We start from the raw sequence: 27895 nt of genomic DNA, 5'->3' as shown, positions 1-27895 counted from the left end.
CGTGCCGCTAAGAATAACCTCAGAGTGCGTGGTCATCGGAAAGGAAAGTTCGGCCTCGCGAGCACCACCCGTTTCCACGTGGTTGCCTCAAGAACTAGTCCTGATCAGATCCTGGCTCTCCCAGTGTACACCTCCGTCGCCCTAAGGAAGCCGAGAGTCCCCTTCCGGGTGGTATAGAACGCTGTCTTGGCGTCCAAGTCGCCCTTTCGCACTCACCGCCCGGTCATCGGAGTCGGTAATCCACCGGCTCGCATCGTCCGGACACACGTGGCGATAGTCGAGACACCCGTGATCGACGAGCGACGACGGCGTCCACCACCAACCCACTCCGTTGGTTGAACCATTTCTTTAGTACCCACACGAACACATTCCACCTCCAGTAGGGAAGACAGTTTATAGTAGTAGGGTAAGAAAGGGGAGAGGGGATTTAATCCAAGGTTGACTCACGTTTAGGGACCAGATACATGGAATTACGTCACAGTTAGGAGAAGGTAGGGTGAGGGAAATGTTTTAATAGTTACAATACAGATATCAATCTTAACAAATAGACTTTGGAGATAAACATATTGCCTGAATGGAAGTACTTAAAAAAAAAACTTTTTATTGTTTTTGTCTCAATAAACACTATGCTTTTCGTTTCAAATTAGTGAATTAAAATTGAACTTATTACGCTAATCAAATCGAATTTGGCTCATTTCACTGCGTCCTAGCAAGAAGTACGGTCGACTTAGTTCGCGCTCCGCTATTTTGGAAGTTTTCTCGCTATTCACTTGATTTAAATAATCAGTTTTTTCTCGCTTAGAGTTCCCAGCTAAATAATTAACTAAAAGTGAGTTTTTTCTGAGAAGAAAGTGTGTTTTCGGCATCATCGGAAGGAAAATTGTTTTTGCGATTGCCAATTCGCCATCCATTTTGCGCACCATCGCATCGGTGCGTGGTAACGCATACCTGCACACGGATCATCGTCATCGAGTGTCAGTATCTGCCTCCGTATTTACACCGCTCATCTATCATCGTGTGTTCAGCTGAGTGCCGACCCTCATACAAGCACACACCAACAAAGACCGCCCGCACACGCGGATCGAAGATCATCCACGCTGCGCGTCGCTCCGCTGCTGCTGTGTAAACGATCGGTAGTAGTAGTATCGGATTATCAGATAAATTTTTGTTCTTGTTTCTTTCTTTCGCCCATCAGTTAAATTTAAGTTTGTTTTTCTGTGTTTGTAGTTTTTTTTTTCGTGTATTGTGTCCGAGTGATTATCGTTTCAGTGGTAGAGCGTTTTTCGCTCCCACTAGTACGGCAAAATGGACATTTTGTCGCAAGACGAAATGGACGTTTTGTCGGAAGATGACACTTCTTTGCCACGCGATGGCAAGAAGGGTCGAAAACGTACGTCTTCTCAGAAGACAGATGATGCCTTCCCTGGTTCGTCGTCTCAGTCTGGCAAAGGTCAGGCTCAGAAAAACCCCCGATCGCGAGCCTATCCAGATGACTCGACTGGCCCATGGGTTGTTTACTTTCAGCCCAAAAACAAACCTTTGAACGTTGTGCAAATCTCAAATGATTTGACGAAGCGATTCTCGGCCGTGACCGAAATCACGAAGGTTAGGCACAATAAACTTCGTGTGTCCGTCTCTAACCTGAAACAAGCTAATGAGATTGCTGTCTCCCAGCTCTTTACGATCGAGTATAGAGTTTACATCCCAGCTCGTGATGTGGAGATCGAAGGTGTGGTCACCGAAGCGAGTCTGACCCCCGAGATCTTGGAGAAGCAGGCGGTTGGCCGTTTCAAGAACCGTTTGCTTCCCCCGGTGAAGATACTGGATGTCCAAAAACTGGGCTCAGTATCTGTCAGCGAGGGTAAAAAGAGTTTTACCCCCACAGACTCGTTCCGTGTGACCTTTTCTGGTTCAGCCCTTCCTCACTACATCGAGCTGGGAAAACTTCGACTACCTGTGCGCTTGTTCGTTCCCCGGGTCATGAACTGCCAAAACTGTAAGCAGTTGGGACATACGGCGTCCCACTGTGGTAGCAAGGCACGCTGTTCCAAATGCGGGGAGAAGCACGAGGATGGCGCCTGCACAGTTACTGCACCAAAATGCGTGTACTGTAAGGGAACTCCTCATGGTCTCTCGTCATGCCCGGTGTACAAACAGCGCGGGGAGAAGTTACAACGCTCACTCAAGGAACGTTCCCGGCAGTCTTTTGCGGAAATGCTTAAGACGGCCACGCCATCGACCAACGACAAAAATCCATTCTCTCTTTTGTCAGATGACGAGACTGACTCTGACTTGGCTGAGGAGGGAGCTTCTTTCCGTTTTTCTGCACGGAAACGAAAACGCATCCGTTCGCGGAAAGTTGACAATGAAGAACCCCAAATCAGCTTGCCCAAATCAAGGAGTGGTGGAAAAAAAGAGACTTCTACTCCTCCTGGGTTCCGCAGAACTAACTATACCTAGGATTTTCCACCTCTCCCGGGGACATCCAAAACCCCTGATGTCCCATTTTTAAGAACAGAAGCCCCTTCTTCATCTGGGTTGTTCTCATTTGATAAAATTGTGGACGATATCCTCAAGTACCTCAATATTTCTGATCCTCTCAAAAGCATTGTTCTGGCAATGCTTCCTTCTGTGAAGACCCTCTTGAAGCAATTGACATTGAAGTGGCCCCTACTTGCAGCAATCATTTCCTTCGATGGATAATTTTCCAAACGAGGTCGGGGATTTGATCACTGTTCTACAGTGGAATTGTCGAAGTCTCATTCCTAAATTAGATTCTTTTAAGTTTTTAGTTCACAATAATGATTGTGATGCATTTGCTGTTTGTGAAACTTGGCTCTCTTCAGATATCGATCTTCCTTTTTATGATTTTAACATTATTCGACTGGATCGTGAGGATTCGCGTGGAGGAGGGGTACTTTTGGGGATCAAAAAGTGCCATTCCTTCTATAGAGTGAATCTTCCACAATTTCCAGGTATTGAAGTTGTCGCATGTCAGGCTATTATTAAAGGTAAGAGCCTTTGTATTGCTTCTGTTTATATTCCTCCTAGAGCCTTTGTTAATCGAAAACAACTTTCAGATATATGTTCAGTACTTCCTGCTCCACGGTTGATTATGGGAGATTTTAATTCCCACGGTACAGGCTGGGGGGAACTGTATGATGACAACCGTTCTACTATGATATATGACCTCTGTGACAACTTCAATATGACAATTCTTAATAATGGAGAAGTAACACGTTTGGCTGGTCCATCCTCAAATGGAAGTAAATTAGTCCTCACACTTTGCTCTAACTCATTATCGTTGGATTGCACGTGGAATGTGATCCAAGATCCCCACGGTAGTGATCACTTGCCGATCGAAATTTCGATTGCCAGTGGTTTCAATCCGTCGGAATCCGTTAACGTCGCGTACGACCTCACCCGTAATATCGATTGGACAACGTTCAAGACCGCGATAGAGGAAGCCGTGTCGTCGGTAGAAGGGCTTCCACCGTTGGAGGAATATAACTTCCTCTCCAATCTGATCTTGGACAGCGCGCTTCGAGCTCAAACTCGGCCGGTTCCTGGAACGTCTTTCCGTAGGAAACCTCCTTCCCCTTGGTGGGACCAGCAATGCACTGAGGTTTATCGTAAAAAGTCCGACGCGTTTAAGCTTTTCCGGAAACGTGGAACACCCGTGAATTTCGAAGCGTACTCGGCTCTTGAACGCGAACTCAAGAGCCTCATCAAAGCCAAGAAACGCGGATACTGGCGGCAATTCGTGGACGGATTATCGCGCGAAACGTCGATGAATACGCTTTGGAACGCGACGCGAAGGATGCGTAACCGGTCTTCGAACAACGAGAGCGAGGAGTACTCAGATCGTTGGATTCTCAAGTTCGCGCGAAAAGTATGTCCTGATTCCGTGCCGGCACAGATGATTCCTCGCGAAACGATGAATTCGGTAGACGAGATCAACCAGCCTTTTTCAATGCTGGAGCTCTCACTCGCGCTCCTTTCGTGTGGCAATTCGGCTCCGGGGGCCGATAGAATCAAGTTCAACTTGTTGAAGAACCTCCCAGACGTCGCTAAGAGGCGCATGTTGAACTTGTTTTGTCAGTTCCTGGAGCTCAATATTGTTCCGGATGATTGGAGGCAAGTGAGAGTTATAGCCATTAAAAAGCCTGGAAAACCCGCTTCAGATCATAACTCGTATCGTCCCATCGCGATGTTATCGTGCATTCGAAAATTGTTGGAGAAAATGATACTTTTTCCCTTGGACAACTAAGTGTAGCTCATCCATAATGTTTTCGCTTGTTCTTAAAATGGCATTCTTGATGGCCGTCCATTGTTCTTCTACGCCGCCACCATCTGAAAGATTCCCCGCCTGAACCTCAAGTCTTTCGACGAACGATCTCTTCCCGGCGGGGATTTAAGTCAGCGTGTTTTAAATCGCAGTCCGAGTCTCCCCTTCTGCCGTTGAACCCACGCAATGCGTAGGCGAATCTCAGCAACCAGGAGGATTTAGCCATCGCTAAGAACTCTACTTCCTATTGGAAGCCGGTTTTACCCTTCTTACAGAGAAGGGTATACACACAGACAAAAAGACATAACACTCGCAAGTTGTTCATCGAACAAGCATTTAACGATCCATTTAAAAGCATCGTAGTTGGTAGTACCAACAATCAATACGAAACTAACGATTTTAAATTGGCTCACTACTTGACTAGCCTATTGGTTCCAAGCAAACGATTAACGTACCCCATTATAGTCGAAATTCTAGTACTACGCAATGTTTGTTTTGATTCGCTATGAAAGTTTGACAGATATAATGAGGGGTTATTGGTTTTTCCTATGTTTCGAGGGGTGAATCGATTAGCTTGCGACCAAAGAGAGTACCAGAGCTGAGCCAAAAAGTTAAGCACGTTATTTTGGGACCTTCTAGTCTTAGAGTTACCACTATGGCAGTACCATAGAGGTAACTCTAAGACCAGAAGGTCCCGAAGAAACGTACTCAATTTTTTGGCTCAGCTCTGGTACTCTCTTCGGTCCCAAGCTAATCGATGCACCCCTCGAATCGTAGGAAAATTCACGAACCCCTCATTTTATCTGTCAAACTTTCATAGTTAATCAAAACAAACATAGTGTAGTACTAGAATGGTGTACGTTAATCGATTTGCTTGGGACCAATAGCATAGAGGTAACTCTAAGACCACTGGGTCCCGAAGAAAATCATTATTATTTTTGGCTCACTCAGTACCAGAACAACGGTCCCAAGCAGTCCCAAGCTATTTCACTCACCCCTGCATGTTCTGCATGAATCCACACACCCCTGATGTTATCTGTCAAACTTTCATAGCGAATCAAAACAAACATAGTGTAGTAATAGAATTTCAACTAGAATAGGGTACGTTAATCGTTTGCTTGGGACCAATAGGCTACTAAAATGGTGAGCCAATTTAAAATCGTTAGTTTCGTATTGATTGTTGCCAATAGGCTAGTCAAGTAGTGAGCCAATTTGAAATCGTAAGTTTCCACCGGTTGGTACTACCCACCACAGTGTACTCAACAGATGGCGGTAATGTTTTAGCGACGATGTTTTACAGTGAGAAATATTAAATGTGTTATGTCTGTTTGTTATGTTCTACTCAGAATTTTTGAGCATTTGGTACTTCATGGAGACTTAAAATGATTAATATTTTTTTAGATTCTATATTTTTCAAACAAACATAGTCGGATATCATATCTTTTAGTTATTTTTATTTAAAACCTTAAATCCACTTGAATCAACTAACAAGCAAAGGTAAACAAACCACCACTGGATGTCATACTGATGAATGCGAGTTCATCGCGTTCATTCGTGACGTCAGCGTGCATCATCCTATGGGAATAGACCGAAAGTTCATCGGAGTTCATTCGTATCGACAATTGTCCATCTATTCGAGTACGGGAACTAGGTGACATAAACGACTCGACTCGGTACGCGTCACGCGAGAAGCGGAATAAACACAATTGTGAGTTCAAGACCAACCATTGAAATGGTCTTAACTCCATTTTGTAAACAAACCTTGTAAGGCCATTTTTTCGCGAACCGAAGTCCACAAAGGCAAACCAACATAATGAACAGGTACGGGAAATTCTTCTCTACCCGATTGTGGTTTAGGTTTGCGAAAGAAGGTTTCGGTTCGCGAGAAAATGGCCTTACAAGGTTTGTTTACAAAATGGAGTTAAGGTCATTTCAATTGTTGGTCTTGAGTTGTATCTCTCAAATACTGGTACTGAGTGTTCATTGATGCGAATATTTGCCACATTGAGAATAATATCTATTAAAGGGTGTCTCACATCAAATTACATCACTGAAAAAAAGCTGTAGAAAATTACCCATTGGGTATTTTTTCTTTAAAATTAGGATAGAAGTTGTTTAGAGACAATACACTCTTAACAACTTCTGTCCTACACTGTAATTTTAAGATTGTCCGTTTTTCAAAAGTTGAAAAAAATGGCGTCACCCGAAAAGCAACGTCGCGAATTGATTTTGCGTAAGCACCTTGAAAATCCTCAACCCTCTCATCGGGACATCGGAAAACAACTCGGAATCGTGCAGTCAACGGTGAGTCGTGTGAGTAAACGTTACTACCAAACTCTGAGCATTGAATGGAAGGCAAAATGAGATCAGAATGGATGTTCTATTAGTGATCAGGATCACAAGCGTGTCGGAATCCCAATGCTTCGGTCAGGGATGTGGCCAAAAAGTTGAACCTGTCCAAGTCTTTCGTTCAGAGAGCCAAGAACCGGGAGGGACTGCATACATACAAAGTACAGAAGGCTCCAAATCGTGACGAACGGCATAATACGGTGGGAAAGTCATGGGCCCGGAAACTGTACACCCAGATGCTGACGAAGCCTCATTGTCTCATCATGGATGATGAGACTTACGTCAAGGTGGACCTCCGGCAGCTTCCGGGGCTACTGTTCTTCACCACCCAGCACAAGTTTGATGTTCCGGAGGAAGTAAGTTAGCAGAAACTGTCAAAGTTTGCCAAGAAATACATGATTTGGCGGAGTGGGCCGTTCGTGACTACCGGGACTGTAAACGGGGAGATCTGCCTCAAGAAGTGTCTACAGAAGCGTTTGCTTCCTCTGTTGAAGCAACACGAGGGCCACTGGTTGGATCTAGCTTCAAGCCGCTATTCAAATGTTGTAACTTTCGTACCCAAGGATATGAACCCCCCCCCCCTCCCCAACGCACCGGAACTAAGGCCCATCGAAAGATATTGGTGGACATCTCGTCTAGGTTGCTGTCAACACGACGTATTGTATAGTGGACAGCGACTATACGATTTGACTTATAATTATTTGCTTTAACTTGAAAGCTCAACTAGATAGATGGTGGTGGTTTTGACAAAGTTGGTCAGATTTATATGACCTATGGTGGCCAGATTAGTTGCAAATTTCTTCACCAGGGTATGGCCAGATGTTCAGATGCAGAAGACCTATTGGATGTAGCACAGTTTAATTCAGAATTCTTTAAATATTTTTTTTTGATGAGTTCTTCTCGTTCTTCATAGTTTTTACGCCACTACTGGAACTCTGCTTTTGTCTTGAATTTTCATTTGTATGCTCTTTCAGGACTGCTGTCGTTACTTGTGAAATAGAGATTGCACGAATGTGGCTTGCAACTTATTGATTTGCCAGTAAAAGATTTGCAACTTTCATGGTATACAGCAGCGAAAGAAAGTCGGGCAAAGACTTATCAAAGTGGTACCATAATGTTTGCAAATTTTAATACAGCCCTATGCCTTGTGTAAACGAGGATAGATTAGTTCAAACTCATCAATATATGTTAATATGAAACAATTTAATGAACGATAAATTTATTGAATTACTGCGGTCGCAGTTTGATAGATTTTTGTTTGAACACAGATAAACAACAAACTCCAATGAGATTCAGTTTATTTGTAATAATGTTGCAACATTTAAATGTAATAATATGGTATGACGTATTTATATGCATTTTGAAACGGTTTGCTATATGAAATGCATTTTAAATATCGATTTTTCACTACGGTTACTGTAAATACATAGTATTCAGTAGGTACCTATACATTTGTTGTACATATTTGGAACCTCATTTTGAATGGGATAGGAACTGAATTTTGAAATATGAAAATTGAATTTAACTATGGATATTGAATGTCCTCTAAGTTCAAAACTTTGAATTGAATGTTTGTTAATTTTAGAATAAACTATATATAAATCAATAATTTTGTAATTATTAAATAAACTACTAAGCATAATAGCAATCTCGTAGTCCTACGTCAATAATGGGCCTGTGATTGGGATACAACCCATAATTTTTTTTATTCACATAGATGTAAATTTTTCCTCGAATACACGTGTTACTTAATCACCATCTGTCTATCGTTAATGCAATGATAATGGTTGGAAATGAACTTACACGCGTCGGAAGCACACAACACAAACGGCTTCCGAAATCGTTACACACTGCATCATGGGGAGTAATTGCCTCGAACCACCCACTTCCTTTCGCATATCAAACATGCAGAAGCAAATTACTTGCTCGTGTTATTGTGTCTAAAGTCTCCTGGGTCGTCCATAATACGTTAAGCCGCAGACTAGCATAACGATACAGCGTGCAGAAATGAGTTTTCGGATTCAGAAAGTGAAATATTTTCATATTGGCCAAATAAGAGAGTTATTCACGCATTTCAAATCAATTGGTACCACTTGCAACTACTCACTTTAAAGATGTATTCAGTATTAATTGGTCTACAATCAATAAACATGGCTGAGCAATGAGTTTTCAAACATTACCAATTTGCCGTTACACATTTACCGGAGGCATCATGTTCGTAGTGATAATTTATGATTCGCCCATCCTTTCGCTCTTCACCCGGAAGAAGTTTCATGCACCCAATAAACTAACTCGTATCCGTTACTGACAGAACAACAGATTGCTGCAGTATCCATGCTTATTTTCGGGAAACGTTTGTTCAAGTTCACTCAACTCTGTGACCTTAAATTATCACAATGTCCAATAAAAAAAAAAAAATCTTCCAGTCGAATGTTATTTCTTCCACACGACGACTACAGCAAATGGAATATATTTATGCCACCTTGCAGAGTAAACCAAGATTGAAAATGCCCTCCGCTCTGTTTTCCACAATCCCGTTTCTGGTAGGATGGCACCACCACGGCAATGTCATGACAAATTCATGTGAAGCAATCTAAAATTGGAAAAAACGAGCTTACATGGTGCGGTGCATGAATTTGTGAATCTTGGTGCTGGTGGAAAAACGTTCTCCAATGGACCACTTTGTCATGCAGTTTTGACGTGATTTTCTACCAGTGATTTCACAAACAGAACCAACATATTTAATTGTTTTTAAACGCTCAAATTCGGGTTGCTTTTTAGGTGGTTCTAGAAGAAAAAATCTCAAAATATAGTTTTATTTCGATGTTTGAGTGGTAGCAAACTTAATTTTAACTGTTCGATATAAGTGGATAATTTTTTTTTTTTTTTTTTTTTTTTATTATAGTCACTTTAACACTCTTGGGTCATTCGTGACTTGTCCGGGGTGAGATTTGAACTCGTGACTCCGGCGTGAGAGATATGGATGCTAACCACTACGCCGGAGTCGCCCCCTAAGTGGATAATTGTTATCAAACAGGTAGCAGTGATTTCGGGTTCAGCATCGTGCTCTCTTGCCGTGCGGATCTATTTGGTGAACACAAAAGAAAGGAACAATCTCTTGATCCCCCTTCTGATGGAATTAATTTGAGCAATCAATTTGATATGCTCACAGAAGATGAAAATCACGGAAATGGTCTCTCCTATTGTGATAACCACTTCCGATTTCCATGTTCTTCGCACGGAACTTTTGAACTTCGATAAATTCAAGTATTCACTTCAAATTGGCCGTCGGGGTGAATGCCGTGTATTGGCTGAAACCTTGGACGGATTCAAACGACTTCTCTTACTGAGAAGCAACACAAATTTTTCACTAACTACACCAAAACCGAACGTCTGTTCAGGTTGTCTCAGGTGGTCCCAGTGGATATTTAATGATTTTTATTTAGTTCACTTCAAGTATAGTGAACTAAACAACCTCAAGGCCTTAGAAAAAGCTAGCCTTATGCTCCATGTCCGAGTGAAGTGGGAACATTTCAGGAAGACTATTGCTACATACCAGCTAAATGCACGAATTGTGGTGATTCATCTCTCGCAAAGGACGCCTGTAATGTGAAGGAAGATCCTAAGAAGTTTAAACGTTAAAATTGTGGTGAAAACCATAAATCCATTCTTTTTGGGAATGTAAGACTCGTTCTATGCGACAGATAGAAAACACTCCACGTTCCCGACCAGATACTAATTTCTCTGTTGTTAACAATGGTCAGCGAGGAACTGATTTTATATTCGTACCCGTAGGTACAAACAGCTAACAAGCTTCAAATTATTCATCTAGGGCTGAAAATTGCAAATATGACTGTTTGTTCTCGCAACACGCTCCACAGCTGGTGCTAGCGGGTACACTTTTAGACCAGTTTTTCTAGCCCTTCTGGCAACCGCGTCCGCTCAGCTTCACTGACAGGAACGTGATTTTCAATGCCCCACTAGCAACTACATATCAGCCTGTATTAGAAAGTTTTGTTGTTGTTCGATCACAAGTAAATTAGCCTGCAAAAGGGAAAGTTGATAAAAAGGAAGTGTAGTTTTTTTTGTTGGTTTTTTGCCATAAATTAATGATAAGCCGGAATATCGTTGCTGCCCATCGCTGAGCCCTTGGTGCGACGGATGAAGAAACAGTAAACACAACGTAGGGTAAGCGCGCCAACATAATTTTGGTGCCGTGACCAGGATACCTTTCGGACCGCGTGCTGAGTGTTACTGGGCGCCGCCATCTTCAAGGCCGGCACAAAACGGTATTCAACGGAGTAGATTAGTTCGTGATCCTGCTTGCTGCTTGTAAAATACAAGGCTTGATTTATCGGGCACAAGGTAACGACCTGTCCATTTGATTTGCGGGTATCACAGGTGCCCTTTAGATCTTCTTTCCCTTCTGCTTGCATGCGCTGATTGATCCCGATTGTTCCTGCTCGACAATTGCTACTATTCACACCGGAGTGTGGCATTGTTGCTGACCTGGAAGCGCCATTTTCATCATCGATCGGCGCACAATTGGACCTTTGTGCACCTTGGCGTTCCTAGCCATTGTGTAGTACAATTTATACAATTTCTTGTTGTATCATCGCATCGTGTTGTGACGATTTTACTGGTGTGGCTTGACGACTTTAGGTACGGTCGGTACTGCACCGTGTTCCTGTTTGGAGAATTTAAATACAAGGCACCGTACCTGCCTTGGACAAGGTTATTCATCGAGTGCGTGCTTTTGATTCATCGATCCGCTGCACGATATGGCGGAAGTGCAGACGAGAGCCCAGCTGCTATCGAGACGAGAGACGCTGCTTTCATCATTGGGTCGGGCAGAAGCTTTCGTCAGTGGATATGAAGCACAACGAGACCAACTGCAAGTTCCGTTGAGAATCCAGTACTTGGACGGCGTATGGAACAATCTGGAAGCGGTTCAGGCGCAGCTTGAGGACAGCGAGACGACGGATGAAGGAAGGGCAGAGCATGCTACCATTCGTGCGGGGTTTGAATCAAGGCTGTTTGAAATAAAAGCCAGTCTCATTTCGAAATTACCTCCTATTATTCAAGAGCGCATCCCTCCTCCCCCTCAAGTTTCCTCCACTCTCTCTGGGATCAAGCTGCCGACGATTTCTCTACCCGAGTTCGATGGAGATTATATGCAATGGCTTGCATTCCACGATACCTTCATGGCGCTCATCCACTCGAATCCAGATCTGCCAGCCATTTAGAGGTTCCACTATCTACGAGCAGCAGTCAAGGGTGAAGCTGCTCAACTGATCGAATCGATTGGCATCAGTTCCGCTAACTACGCTTTGGCTTGGCAGACTCTGGAGAACCGGTATTCCAACGATTATTTGTTGAAGAAGCGACACCTGCAGGCACTCTTCGACATCCCACGCATGAAAAAGGAGTCCGCTGCAGCATTACATGGATTGGTGGACGACTTTGAGCGGCACACGAAGATTCTTCATCAATTGGGAGAACCTACCGACACCTGGAGTGCTATTTTGGAACATCTTCTGTGCACGCGACTGCACGATGACACTCTAAAGGCGTGGGAGGACCATGCGTCGACGGTGGTGAATACGGATTACACCTGCCTCATCGATTTCCTGCAACGGAGGACACGAGTACTAGAATCCATCTCCGTGAATCACCACACAGCCGAATCTGCTTCTGGTTCCAGTGGGCATTCTCATCCGTCGAGGAAAAATCAGGTCCACACACAGCTTCGCCTTGCTTCTTGTGCATCGACTACTAGTTCTGGGGAAAAGTGCATCGCCTGCAGCCAGTCACATTCTGTGACGAAATGCGTCAAATTCAACCGACTTTCGCCGATCGAACGACAGCAGCTTGTAGGCTCAAAACGTCTGTGTCACAACTGCTTGAGGGGTGATCATTTCGTTCGCAATTGCCCTTCCAGTTTCAACTGCCGTAAATGTAATCGACGTCATCATACTCTTCTTCATCTTGGACAGACCGAGAGTTCTCGCAGGACTAGCAACGAAGGTACTTCTCCTAGTGTCGAAGCCGCTCCGAGTTCGCTTTCTCATGCACCATCTGCAATTGAGTCGTCCACACAATCGATGGTTACTGCCTCCGAGAATGTTCCGCCAGTTGAAGTCAGCACAGCTCTGCAGCATCCTCGTGAAAACGTTTTTCTCCTCACCGTCGTTGTGAAGGTCATCGGAGCGCACGGTGTGGAGTATCTAGCCCGCGCGCTTCTTGACAGTGCCTCGCAACCAAATCTCATCACGGATCGGTTGGCGAAGATCCTGCGGCTGCGGCGACAGCCCGCGAACGTGACAGTACAAGGAGCAGGTCAGCTTTCCAAACTTGTCAATGAATCCGTTTTCGCTCAGGTGCAGTCCAGGAAGGAAAACTTCTCGTGTGGTGTAAACTTTCTGGTGATGGATAAAGTGACTGCTGTTCTTCCTTCTCAAAACATTTCCATTGCGAATTGGAATATTCCGGATGAATTGTTCATGGCAGATCCATCGTTCAACGAGAGTCAACCGATAGATATGGTTCTAGGCGCAAGACATTTCTACTCCTTCCCCAGCAATGAGCGCATCCAGCTTGACAGAAACCTTCCACTTCTGGTCAACAGCGTCTTCGGTTGGATCGTTGCTGGTTCGACGAATGATAGCTCAGTCCCTCACACATCTGCACCATTTATCTCGTGCAATGCGGTCGAAGTTTCGATGATGTCTTTGGAGGAAAGCATGGAGAGGTTTTGGAAAACCGAAGAGTTGACAACCAAGGACAACTACTCAGTGGAAGAACGGCACTGTGAATCCATGTATCAGTCCACCGTTTCACGAAATGTTGATGGTCGATATGTAGTTCGGTATCCTCGGAAGTCCGACTTCAATGTGTTGCTCGGAAAATCTCGGGACAACGCCCAGCGAAGGTTCGAGTACCTGGAAAGACGCTTGGAACGAAACCCAAAATTGAAGAATGAATATCACCAGTTCATCAAGGAGTATATCTCCCTCGGCCACATGCGGTTGGTTGAAGCGGATGATGAAAATACTCCAGCCTACTATCTGCCCCACCACCCCGTAATTAAGGAAGCAAGTACGACGACCAAGGTCCGAGTTGTTTTTGATGGCTCAGCTAAAACTTCTTCCAGTTTCTCCCTCAACGAAGCTTTTTGCGTGGGTCCCGTGGTGCAGGACGATCTCCTGGACATCATTCTGCGGTTTCGTACCTTTTTCATCGCTCTAGTCGCCGACATTGCCAAAATGTACCGGCAGATACTTGTACATCTGGACGACACACCGTTCCAGCGTATCCTGTGGCGATTTTCCAAATTATCACCCGTCCAAATCTACGAGCTGCTGACCGTTACGTACGGTTTGGGCCCATCATCCTACCTAGCAGCACGTACTCTCCAGCAATTAGCAGAAGATGAAGGCGCTGCATACCCGAATGGCGGTCCAGCGTTGAAGAAGAATTTTTACGTCGACGACTTCATCGGTGGTGCTCAATCCGTCGAAGAAGCGATCCGTCTGCGTACAGAGCTCGACGAACTATTGAAGAAAGGTGGATTCGAACTACGGAAGTGGACTTCAAATCAGCTCGAGGTGCTGCAAAGTTTAAGCGATGAACAAGTTGGAACGCAATCCGCTCTTCACTTTAACCCAGATGAATCAATCAAGGCGCTCGGTATAATATGGGAACCTGAGGCCGATCTTCTCCGTTTCGATTCCCAGATTTGAGTCAGCGACGAGCCTCCGACAAAGCGGTCCATCCTCTCCGATACAGCCAAGCTTTTCGACCCTCTTGGACTCATCGCACCGGTAGTTGTTCGGGCGAAGATCATCATCCAGGAACTATGGCTTCTTTCCTGCGACTGGGATGACCCTGTACCAGAACCCGTCAAGTCGAAATGGGAATCCTACCAGCAAGAACTCTCGAGAATCTCTGAGCACCGTGTTGACAGATATGCTTTCGTTCCTGATTCAGTAATCCAACTGCACACTTTCGCAGATGCGTCTCAAACCGCTTACGGTGCCTGCACCTACGCCCGCTGTGAAGATAGTCAAGGACGAGTGAAGATCCAACTCCTAGCGTCGAAATCTCGTGTAGCACCGTTGAAACGAGTCACAATCGCCCGTTTGGAATTATGTGCAGCTGTCATAGCCGCTCATCTACATGCTCGCATCAAGAACGCTATTGACATTAGCATTTCTGCATCCTACTTTTGGTCGGATTCCGCAGTCACACTACAATGGCTACGATCACCTCCGAACGTCTGGCCGACCTACGTGGCCAACAGAGTCTCGGAAATCCAACAATACACACAAGGCTGTCAGTGGAAACATGTCCCTGGAGTTGAAAACCCTGCCGACTTGGTCTCTCGCGGCATGTCAGTCGACGATTTCCTCAAGAGCGATTTGTGGATTCGTGGTCCAAATTGGTTATCGCATTCACCCCAGAACTGGCCAATTTCTATCCCCTCGGGAGTACCAGAGGAAGAGTTGGAGATAAAAACTACCGTTGCAGTCATTCAAGCTTCACCGACTGTCCATCCATGGTTTCTGCGATGGTCTTCCTACAGTCGTCTGCTCCACGTCATTGGATACTGCATGCGCTTCGTCACTAATGTCCGTTCGAAAACCCGCACACAACCCTCGTCATCAAATGTTCCCGTCGGTCAAGCACTCACCGTTGCAGAAATCATTAAAGCCAAAACCTATCTCACCCGATTAGCCCAAGAGGATGGATATGCTGCGGAAATAAAACAACTGAAGAAGGAGAAAACCGTATCGAAGCAATCGCACATACGCAACATGAGCCCGTTTTTCGATTCAGAGGGAGTGTTGAGAGTGGGAGGTCGTCTTGATTTTGCTCTTTTGCCCTACCAATCCAAACATCCTGCCCTGATTTCCGCAAACCACCCGTTCACCCGCCTAATCGTCGAATATTTCCACCGCAAATTGCTTCACGGCGGCGGGCGCCTACTTTTGACTGCTGTTCGAGAGGAATTTTGGCCACCCAGGGGACGTAGACTGGTTCACAGTACCGTCCGAAACTGCTTCCGTTGTACTCGCCTCAATCCAATACTTGCTCAGCAGCAAATTGGGCAGTTGCCTGCTCAACGAGTCATTCCAAGCCGTCCATTTAGCGTCACTGGTGTTGACTATGCTGGCCCGCTTTATCTTCGACCGATACACAAACGCACTGCACCTGCCAAAGCCTACCTGTGCCTCTTTGTATGCTTCTCGACCAGAGCAGTACACCTGGAGTTGGTCAGCGACTTGTCCACAAAAGGTTTCCTGTGTTCCCTTCGACGGTTCATCGCTCGCCGTGGGCGACCCGCCCACATCCACTCTGATAACGGGAAGAATTTTGAGGGAGCAAAGAACGAGCTGGCTGAGCTATTTGTCAGATTCCGTGACCGTTCCCAGCAAGATGAAATCGTATCTGCCTGCGCCAGTGAAGGGATCACCTGGCATTTGACACCACCCAAAGCCCCACACTTCGGTGGCCTGTGGGAAGCGGCTATCAAAGTAGCGAAAAAGCATCTCTTTCGCACACTAGGATCATCTCGCATGTCGTTCGAAGAAATGTGTACCGTCCTCGCGCAAATCGAAGCAATCATGAACAGCCGGCCACTGCTTCCGATGACTGAAGACCCCAACGACATGTCCGCATTGACTCCAGCTCACTTCCTCATCGGTTCATCGTTACATGCTCTGCCCGACCCAGATCTCCGAAGCTTTCCGGCATACAAACTCGACCATTACCAGCAACTGCAACTGCATGTGCAGCAGTTTTGGACCCACTGGCGGAAGGAGTATCTTCAGGAGCTGATGAAGGACACCCGAGGCTGGAACCGCAACGAAGAAATCGTACCAGGGAAAATGGTCATCGTAGTCGACGAGATGCAACCTCCAATTCGATGGCCTCTTGCTCGCATCGAATCCATCTTGCCAGGAAAGGACAAATTAGCACGGTTTGTCATTCTCCGCACTGCTCGTGGTATCATCACTCGTCCCATCGCGAAAATCTGCCTGCTGCCGTACTCCACGGTAACTCCAGAAACGAAGGAATTTCCAGAAGATCCAGCGACAACGAAATTAAAATATTTCATTAGATTAAGCTGAAAATCTGTTAGAAGTAAGGAACAAAATCTAGTACGTAAGAGTAAAATTTATGTTGTTTGTTTATGTTTTCAATGTTGAACATACTCGTTCAAGGTGGCGGGTATGTTGGTTCTCGCAACACGCTCCACAGCTGGTGCTAGCGGGTACACTTTTAGACCAGTTTTTCTAGCCCTTCTGGCAACCGCGTCCGCTCAGCTTCACTGACAGGAACGTGATTTTCAATGCCCCACTAGCAACTACATATCAGCCTGTATTAGAAAGTTTTGTTGTTGTTCGATCACAAGTAAATTAGCCTGCAAAAGGGAAAGTTGATAAAAAGGAAGTGTAGTTTTTTTTGTTGGTTTTTTGCCATAAATTAATTCTCGTGATAAGCCGGAATATCGTTGCTGCCCATCGCTGAGCCCTTGGTGCGACGGATGAAGAAACAGTAAACACAACGTAGGGTAAGCGCGCCAACTGCAAAATGTTATTCACCATATATGCGTACCAAACTGCTCCACGTACATCTACAGGCGTATATGAGATCAGCGAGCTTGCAACTCGGAAGTGAACGACAATATGAACGATACTGCCGTATTATAATATGTCGATATGAGGAGTAAAACATAGAGATAGCGTTTTAAATTGTCCTAGAAAAATGGTCCTTGAATCGTTTTCATCAAATAGTTCTCACACAACTATCATGCAAAATGCTTAGATTTAGGCAGTATGACTAAAATAGTGAAATATATCCCATTTTATTTAGAGGGTGGAACCAAGAACACATGACGTGATAAAGCGAGCCATAATTTGTGCCCATGGCCACAATTTGTGCGGCTCGCAGCGCGCTTAAAGCATGACCCTTTAAGTAATGGAACAACATAATTTGGGTCTGTTACGGATTTGTCGCGGTTTCGAAGGAATTCTTAAACTTTTCCCTTAATCGAGATCTCATCAATATGCTTCTTGTGTCATCTGATCCTTTGATCACAAGCATTCGTGGATGGCCAAAAAAATTGGAAAAATCGTTTTCAGAGGACGCAAAAAGTCTTCTGAAGAATTTTCATCATGACAGCAAGAATGACAACGAGGATGATAACGAGAATGACAGCGAGAATGACAGCGAGAATGACAGCGAGAATGACAGCGAGAATGAATGAAATAGATAGGTTGTGAAATATTTGAATCCAGGAGTTTTTGATTATCAACAGAATCCCTAATAAAGATAAATAATAATAATATCAACAGAATAGAAGAAAACGAAAAATTATGAAATGTGCGTACGTATTTTTTACTAAAAATGATTGAATGCACTTACACTAAACATATCTTACAGTCGCTTACAGTCTAAGAGTTTTGCAATCATCTTAAAGTAAATTACTTGTAGTTTCACATGCATGGTTGATAACTTGCACCATTTTGCACCACATTGAGTTACAAGTACATAAAAAATGGCCAAAAAAAAAAAAAAAAATCTTAATAACTTTTTAATTTGAAAAACTACAGGGTTGCTATGTTGGACAAAGTTATGTATTTTAGCGTTGTCTATAACTTTTTAGAACATCTTAAAGTCGAAAAAGTTATAATAAAAAAGTTATGATTAAAAAACCACTTTTAAGGGGTTGTCGACAAATAACGTAACATATCTCCAAAAGTGAGCAAGTTACGGTTTAGGTATCTTCGACAAAGTTATTCCAAAGTATGATTCCTCAAACTTTTGTCGAGACACCAACCCTGTATATTGTAAAATTGAAAAAATAAATTTTCTATCTCACTTTAAGGGGGATTAATCCTTGTGCTGAAACGCCCAAAAGAAGCGCATACATTTATTGATAAACTTCTCAGAAGACACCATAGCCCTAAATATCAAAATAAAGATGTTATTAATTAAGCGCGCAAAAACGACGATTTCAACCACTGTGCATTGTATTACTTACAATGTGCCATTGTAAGGCTTAAGTGAAAACTCGCGACCGGATATACCTGGGTTGCTTCTGATGGAACTCACGACCTTTCCATGGATCTGACGGTTGGCAGTTCCACTCCGGCGTTTACTTTGAGGCTTCCGATTCGTCGTCAAGGTGAATACAATGCAGTAGTAGCAGTAGTAGTCCTTTGAGATTCTCGAAAGCTTTAGCCATGTAAGTAGCGTTGTCCGTTACAAATGCTGTTACAGCTGCCATATTTTCCTGTTCAGAAGTCGTTACAGGATTAACAAATATTACGTGAAGAACATAGCGATCTTGTGAATCACTGGCTTCATATGTAATAATCGCAATCGAAGTTGAGGTTTTAACTCTAGCTTCGAGTTCTTTTTGGTTCTGATCGAATACTTTGGTATGAATTCGGTACTAGTCCCAGGTTTTTCACATTCGATTGGAGATACTCACGCAGTTTAGGATGGTCTAGTCTATGTAACGGAACACCCCCCATCAACTCAAAATGTGACACGTTTCGCTCATCTCTGGCATTCGTTTGACGCTGAAATGCTCCAACAATACTCGCTTGTTTTTTGACGTAGGGTTACGTCTTTCGGCAACATATTGGGGGTGCAATTTCAAAAAAGCAAAATCGACTACGTTACGAAAAGTGGTCAGGTTTTGACCACTTATAACTCTGTCAATAGCGGATGGATTTTAATGCTTAACAAGCTAATCGATTTGAAATTTTTCACAAATCTGATAAAATTAACAAACTACAAAAATCGCTTTCTCTAACACAGATTTCAAAATCTAATTTCATCCGCAGCAGTGCTTTCGGTGCGTGACGTTGTACATTTTTCTCCAGTACACAATGAAATGCTCCCCGCAAGCAGCTAGCTAGCAAGGCTGCCCTCTAGTTGGCAACAAAAATGGAATGATGGTGATTCGGGAAGATGGTTACATTCTATTCTTGCACTGGTGTCGAACAAACCATGGTTCAAAGGGTTGGATATGAGCCGCGACTTTATACACTATCCGGTGGTGGCTGACGTGGGTTCTTCAGCGTCGCGGCGAAACTATCACCGGGTAGATTGGTCGCAGTTCCAACACTGCGTTGACATCAGTAGCGACTATGACGTCCACCCGGAAACGACCGACGACATCGACCAGTGTCTGCGATCCATCGATGAAGCGACTTCCCGGGCCAGGGAGCAACATGTTCCAGTATCCAGACAGGTGATTAATACTCTGAAACTCGGCTTTTCCCGCCTGGTAACATAAAAGTCCACCTTCATAATACTCTCATTGAATGGTCAAGTGAAGTAATCTACCTAGGTCTCACGCTTGATAGCAAGTTGCTGTTCCGTTCCCATTTGGACAATCATCCACCAAGTGCAACATCTTGATTAGGTCGCTCTATCCACTTATCAACAGAAACTCTACCCTTTCCATTAAAAACAAGCTTGCCGTCCACAAGCAAATCATCCACCCACCATTGAGTACGGAACGCCAATATGGGAGAGCTGTGCTAAGTGCCATCTCCTCAAACTCCAAAGGATTTAGAACAAAATTCTTAGGATGATCCTCAAGAGTCCCCCTCGGACTTGAAATTCTGAGATCCACCGCCTAACTGGTCTTCAGACTCTGGAGGAGCGGATCTTGCGATCTTGCAAATTAGGTTATTTTTTCACAGTTAGGTACGTTATCAAATTATTTTTTTTTTCAATTCAACCAAAAAATGAACCCCAGACAATCTCTTGTAGACTAGTTGAAAAACGTGAATTCATAAATCAGGATAACAAATTTAACAAAAATGAAGAGCCTGATAGGCTAATCAATTGAAATGTTAAAACAATGTAAATCGTAATTCACATAAACAAACTTAATTTTACTACAACTCGAGGTTCTTGGTGAATTTTTTTCAATATATAGTTCCACGGCAAAGTTCGAGTGGTTGAAGACTTCATTTTCAACTGCTCGAATGATGTGATCCATTGTCGAACTCTAAAACTCCCGGTGACAATAGATACTACCCCCACGATATGCCATGAGAGAAGCAACAAATTATCACGTTTTCAACAATAAATCGGTAGCTGAATGGAAATTTATCGCGTGGAAAATTGAACTCCATCGAGCTCGGAGGAAACGATGGTGCAGTGGGTGGAAGCGGGCAGCGAGTCCATAAATTTGCCAATGGAATGGATTCCTGGAAACCATACTCGCCAGCCTGCCGCCGGGTGGGACAAAGTTCTGAAAAAAAATACATAAATTCACTTGTGAATACCCGCATACAGTCGCCGTCACCGAGTTGCTATTAAAAATTTACCGCTTTGTCATGTAACGATAGAATTCGGATGAATTGCTCTGCCGTCGGTAATGGCCATTCACGGGACCGTGGACGGCAAATTATTGAAACGGGATATCAGTTAAGTACGGGTTCGCTGGCAGGTTGCACATACTGGAGAAAAAAAAACAGGTTTTTTTTATGGATATTGCATTGCATGGTAAAATTGTGATGTACTGAAAATGCGTATCATTTATCGCTTCAATTAAAACGGATGGACATGTAGACACATTTCCGATTATTTGAAGTGGAAGCCCTATCACTTCAAGAGCCACATGTGAAAAGGACATACAAGCTTTTTGTAAACAAATCTTTGTAGGTTCTTTTCTCGCCAACCAAGGGTCACCTACGCAAACCAACCACATCATCGGAAAGGGGAAAGTTTCTCCTACCCTGTGATGTTGATGGTTTGCGTTGGTGTCATATTGATGGCGAGAAAAGAGCATAAGAAGGTTTGTTTACAAAAAGCTTGTATGCCCTTTTCACATGTTGTTCTTGACTCGTGTTTTTGACACAAGACTACGTCTTTTGGGAAGGGTGCCAATTCAGAGAAATGCAACGAAAATTTGTCAGACATAAAATGCTAATAACTTGGCCAATAATCAATTGATTTTAATGATTTGTGTGTCGAACAATTCACCAGTCTTATAAATATTGTGTGGTATCCCAGGTAACAATTTAATTCTCAATCATTGTTGTTTATTCAATTTAAATTCAGCCGTAATTTGAAAAATTGTTGTACATGGACTACGGTAGCCTCTGTTCAGCTTTTAAACATCAAAATCTGGTGATTTTAATCAGCCGAAAGCTTAACATTAAAACATACACATAATAAGTTTTTTAAGGCATAAAAAACAGTCTTTTCTAACTCTTGTTCAGCCTTCTTTACCTGTTATCTAAAAAAAATTGGAAGACTGCTTCATATCTTATATACTTTTATGGAACTGCTTTACCTTGTTGCTGACTAATTGGATGTACATATTTATATTGTTATTATACCCAACAAATAATTCAGAGTCACAAATCTAGATAGAGCTGGTATAAGGGCGTAACAGCCTTTGTAAACCATGACTTCTATCGATGATTTCTAGGAACTCAAGGCACGCCTACGCAAACCAACATAATCTTTAAGTAGGGCAAGTCTTTCCCTGCACGATGGTGTGGTTGATTTGCGTTGGTGGGCCTTAACTTTCTAGAAATCATCAAAAGAAGTCATTGTTTACAAAAGCTGTTACGCCCTAATTCCAGCTCTATCTAGAAATAAGCATATATATTGAATAAATGCTTTATAACAGTGTACAATGCTGAAAAAATGGGTTGTCAAATTATGTGCTGAAAAAACCTCATTGAGGTCGATAGATGCGCCTTTATTCCGCTGTTTGCTCTGATTTGATTAATATACTTATTAAAAGCTATACAAACGATGACTGTCTTCCTGATTCAACACCAGAAGTTTGATATAATAACATATTACATAAGTGTAATTTGCACATACATTGACGCTTTAATTTGACTGTTTTCAATTGATTTAATAACATGCTTTATTATACGTCTAATGATTGTTTTCTAGCCCCATTACTAGATTCCATTGCATTGCTTAACTATATTGCTGAATAAAGGTGAATACAGTCAGCATAATTGCTCTTATACCACTATGCGTCCATGTTTTAATTGCATGCTTTGTAAATGCTCTACAAACGACGTATTCATTAATTATTCCACAACACTGTTACAGACCAACAACAAAACGAAATTGGTAGCATAGTGGTTTCCGTTTCCGATTTCCAAGTAGAAGGTCGAGAGTTCAATCCCAACCTCAACCTTTTGACGTAGAACTACGTCTTTGTCGACTATACTGGGGTGCAAATCAAAAAATATGTGTGGTGAAGGAGTGTTAGGTTTTGAACGCTTGTAACTTTGTCATTTATAGATGAAATTAAAATCCAAATACGCCAATCGATAGGATATAACATTACAAACCTGTTGAAATAAATATTTTTCCAATTTTTCTGTAATTAAACTTTTGAAAATGTACAAATGATAATTTTGTCGCTGTTTTCATGAAATAAACGTTTTTTCCCAAACCCAGTCGTCATAATCGAGTACCACTTGGTAGCACATCGTTCTGCTTGAACCTGAAAAGATATAAATCAGTGGTGCTCTCATGCCTCTGCTCCTTACCGCTTCGGATGGCGTGGCACTAGGTCCTGCATCAAGCAGGACTAGGTCAGCGTCTAAAGGTGGATCACGGCGTGTCCACCACAATGAGGAATGAGACTTGGAAAAACGTGCATGTAAAGGAATGAGACTTGAAAAAACGTGCATGTAAAACCCCGTCACGCTTAACAATCCCCTCCCCCTCCCCTTAACAATAACCCGAGAAAGACATGGACTATGACGATCTTTTTTTTTCGGGAAATAAATTTTAAGCAAACCCTAATAATGTATGAACAATTTATTTTTTACATGCAGAGCCAACATTATCAAAAAAAAATGTTGCTTAATAGGAGACATACACTCGATGCATTACCAACAACTGACTGTAAAACATATCTGGTACCTCTATATATGCAATTATATTAACATCCAAAGTCCATCCTTTTTTACATATTCTGCACAAAAGAAACTTTTGGCTCCGCCCCATTCATAAAAAACGGCGGGAAATCCTATCAGGTTCTGAACCTGAAAAGATATAAAACAGCCCTGCTGTCATGCTTTTGCTCATGTTTGATTCTCTGCTTGAACGTCAAGCAGTACAGTTCGGTCTTTGCTCGCTCTGTCGAGTTGTTCTAAAGTTTCTAGTTTGTTCCAAACATTCGCAGTTTAATCGCGTCGTCAGTAGTGTCGGTCGCTTCGTGTGATGGGAAGACAGCGCTCCCGGAGCAGGCTCCGAGAGAAAACGGAGAAGAAGAACAGCGGTGAGGGTAGCTTGAGTGTACCTATTTCGAATAGGTACGCTACTCTTCCCACCGATGTAGGGAATACCACCTCAGCCACGGTGAAGCGGTCAAAGAAGAGGAAGAAAAATCAAGGCCAGTCCGATGGTGCGAGTGGACGGGACGATGCCACCGCGACGAACGTCAGCATCATTGGTGATTTCGGCGACGCCGTCGACAACGAAACTGCTGCCAGCCCGAGTGCAGCAAAAATGAAGCTTCCTCCACTGGTGGTGAAACAAGTCCCACTCAACACGCTGATTGGCGATCTTTCATCGCTGGGCGTTGCAGCTGAGTTTAAGCTCGGCAGGATCGGCACCAAGGTGATGCTCCGAACAAAAGCGGAGTACGAAGTGGCCGTGAAATATCTGAAGGATACCAAGGCGGAATTCTTCACGCACGACATCCCCGGTGAGAAGCCCTTCAAGGTAGTCATCAGGGGTCTACCAAACTTCGACCCCAAGATGGTCGAAGCTGAAATCAACCGGTACAAGCTTGCCCCAATCGCTGTCTTCCAAATGACAAGGAGAGACGAAAACGTGAAGACGTACCTGGATTGTCTTTTCCTGGTGCACTTCCAGAAAGGGACGGTGACGCTCAATGCGCTACAAGCCATCCGATCGATCTACTCCATCATCGTACGGTGGGAGCCATACCGTGGCGGCCATCGTGACGTAACGCAGTGCATGAGGTGCCTCAATTTTGGACACGGTACCCGCAACTGCAACATCAAGCCACGCTGCAGCAACTGCGCTCAAGAACACGCCACTTCCAACTGCCCTGCGGATGGAGCCGTGGCGATAAAATGCGCTAACTGTGGTGGTGCACATCAAGGTTCCGACAGACAGCGCTCCAAACGCGAGGACTTCAAACGCATCCGAAAGCAGGCGTCAAACAACAATCAACCAGGACGCAAGAAGGACAAAACCCCAGCATTCAGGACGGAGGATTTTCCGCCTCTTCGTGCTCCCCAGCAAAGGCAAGCGAATTCGCGGGTGCAACCCGCCCCCCCTCAAGAAGCTTCCGGTGATTCTGCTGGCCAAAGCTCTCCATCCCCCCTGGATTCTGGAGACAACCAACAGCGCAAAACAACAACCCCGATCTGTTCTCAGCGGATGAACTGATGGAAATTTTCGTCAACATGTCCGGTGCTCTTCGTAAGTGCCGCAATAAGCCCGAACAGATCCAGGTGCTCGGTAAGTTCATCATCCAGTATGGCGTCTAAACCGCTAACTATCGTCACCTGGAATGCTTGCTCTGTAAGAGCAAAAGAGATTGAGCTTGCCGACTTCCTCCGCAAGCACAGCATCGACGTGGGCCTTCTAACCGAGACCCATCTAAAGTCCGGCGACAGCTTCTGGTTGCCTGACCACAACATTATTCGGCTTGATCGCACCAGCTCCAGGGGGGGTGGTGTTGCGGTCGTCGTCAAGAAAGGAATAAAATACCACACTCTGTCCCATATCCGCACCTCTATCATCGAGGCCCTTGGTGTGGAGGTAGAGTCGTTGACTGGATACGTCCAGTTCATCGCCGTCTACTGCCCTCGACAGTGTGCCGCCAGTAGCGGACTAGCGGCTAAATTCAAGAAAGACCTGTCCACCATCACCCGTACCGGTTCCCGCTTCGTTGTTGGAGGAGATCTGAATTCTCGCCATGAGGCCTGGCGGAGCTACCAGCAGAACCAGAACGGTCGTCTGCTGTTCGACCATTCGCAGCATGGACTGTACTCCGTTTGGTTCTCGGACGAGCCAACATTCATCTCACCGGCAGGCAACCCATCGACGCTAGACCTGTTTCTTTCAAATACCGGCTTGTCCAAGCCGGTAGCCTTAAACGAACTCAGCTCCGACCATCAACCGGTGGTGGCTGAACTGGGATACAACGTAGCTGCTGCTCCAAGCCTGCGCAAGGACTACCATCGCGTAAACTGGGCCCAGTTTGGACGCGTGGTAGACAGGCACATCATCGACAACCCGCCGCTTGATACCGTGGAGGACATCGACCGAGCGTTGGAAGGACTCCACCAAGCCATAACCGTGGCTGACGAGGCGTGCGTCCGACGAGTTCCTGTGAGGGGTAAGTTTATTGCCATTGATTCCCACACCCAACTCTTAATTCGCCTGAGAAATGTTCGTAGACGCCAGTTTCAGAGGACTGGAGATCTAGCGAGGAAACGTGAAATGGCTGATCTGAACAAGGAGATTGCTTCCAGAATGGTCTCACTCCGGAACGAAAATTTCGGGCGGCTTGTCCAGAATCTGGACGACCGCTCCAGACCATTCTGGAAAGTTGCCAAGGTCTTAAAGACGCACCCTAAACCCATTCCACCACTTAAAGATGAAAATGATGACGATCGGCTCATAATCACCCCTCAGGAGAAAGCAAATGCGATTGGTGAGCATATTGCCAAATCGCACTTGCTTGGCTCCAACATCCAAAGTCCGCTCGAAGTTCAGGTTGAGCAATGCGTACTCAACCTTGATTCCTCCCCTTGTGCCATCCCTCCGGAGGATAGAATCACAGTGGAACAGATTTGCTCAGCGCTGAAATGCACCAAAAACATGAAGGCCCCCGGGTTTGACGGAATATTCAACCTAGTGTTGAAAAATCTCAGCATGAAGGTTCACTCTCTGCTGGCTGCTGACTTCAACAGATGCTTGGAACTGCACTACTTTCCAAGTATCTGGAAGACAGCGAAAATCATACCTATCCGCAAACCCGGGAAGGACCCAACGCTAGCTTCAAGCTACAGACCAATCAGCCTCCTTTCAGCGTTGAGCAAATTGTTCGAGAAACTCATTCTCAATCGTTTGCTCAAGTTTGTCGAGGAAAATAACATTCTCCTTCCGGAACAGTTTGGGTTCAGAAAGGGGCACTCCACCAATCACCAGCTAGTGCGGGTGATGAATAACATCCGAAGTAACAAAGCTGTATCCAAGTCCACAGCCATGGCCTTGTTAGACGTTGAGAAAGCGTTTGATAATGTTTGGCACAATGGGCTTGTATTCAAGCTTTGTAACTTCAACTTTCCATTACATCTGGTTAAAATCATCCGTAGCTACCTCCAGCAAAGGTCGTTTAAGGTATCGTTGAATGGTTGTCTTTCCGACACGTTTTCCATCCCAGCAGGAGTCCCGCAAGGCAGTCTGCTGGGACCCTTGCTTTACAGCATTTACACTTCCGACATTCCTCCCCTTGGAGACGGTTGCGTGTTTTTCCTGTTCGCAGATGATACCGCAATAGCCGTCAAAGGAAGGATGCCTCGCGAAATAACGAACAAACTTCAACGATGCCTTAACGCCTTTGCTGATTATGCCACCACGTGGAAAATCAAAATCAATGCTTCCAAAACACAAACAATCATGTTCCTCCATCGGCAATCACCCAAACTAAAACCGACTCCCTCTTGTACTGTAATCATGGATGGCACAAGGGTTGAGTGGTCCACCGAAGTAACCTATCTCGGGATGTTGTTTGACGAAAAGCTCATATTCCGCTCGCATGTGGAGAAAACCGTAGTCAAGTGTTCCGCCTTGGTTAGGTGTCTGTATCCGCTGATTTGCCGCAGATCCCGCCTCTCAAGGGTGAACAAACTGGCCGTCTACAAACAAATCATAGCACCTGCGATCCTCTACGCAGCTCCGGTGTGGGAATCATGTGCACAGACTCACAGGAACAAAATCCAGGTCGCTCAGAATAGAGTGCTGAGGATGGTTCTTGATCGTCCTTTCGACACTAGAATAACAAATTTACACGAAGAGGCAGGCATGGCCAAAATAGATTCCAAAATTAACGAAATTAAGACTAAATTTGAACAAAAATGTAATTTATCAGAACATGCTTTGATAAGCAATTTGTATATAGTAGGTTAGGTGTACATAGTAGTTGTAGGTTAGTTGTAGTTGTAAATAGTAGTTATAAGTAGTCTCCTTTTTCCAATT

At 44.3% G+C, this 27895-nt stretch overlaps 1 protein-coding gene across 1 annotated transcript in view; it reads left to right on the top strand.

Annotated features, from left to right (window-relative positions):
- The first annotated feature begins 11418 nt into the window (after positions 1–11418).
- LOC135698034 (uncharacterized) overlaps positions 11419–27895 on the top strand; it is a 51302-nt gene continuing 34825 nt past the window's right edge. Inside the window, exons 1-3 of the mRNA XM_065217904.1 lie at positions 11419–11650; positions 11906–14326; positions 14651–16695. Of these exons, the coding sequence (XP_065073976.1) occupies positions 11419–11650; positions 11906–14326; positions 14651–16695 (4698 nt within the window). The remainder of the gene's footprint in view (positions 11651–11905; positions 14327–14650; positions 16696–27895) is intronic.

This window comes from Ochlerotatus camptorhynchus, unplaced genomic scaffold (genome assembly GCF_037179485.1).
Source record: "Ochlerotatus camptorhynchus isolate MF236.1 unplaced genomic scaffold, CSIRO-AGI_Acam_v1.1 ptg000081l, whole genome shotgun sequence".
In the NCBI taxonomy this organism is placed as follows: Eukaryota; Metazoa; Arthropoda; class Insecta; order Diptera; family Culicidae; genus Ochlerotatus; species Ochlerotatus camptorhynchus.
Note: the sequence above shows the minus strand (reverse complement) of the source record. Positions and strands in the feature narration are given on the sequence as shown.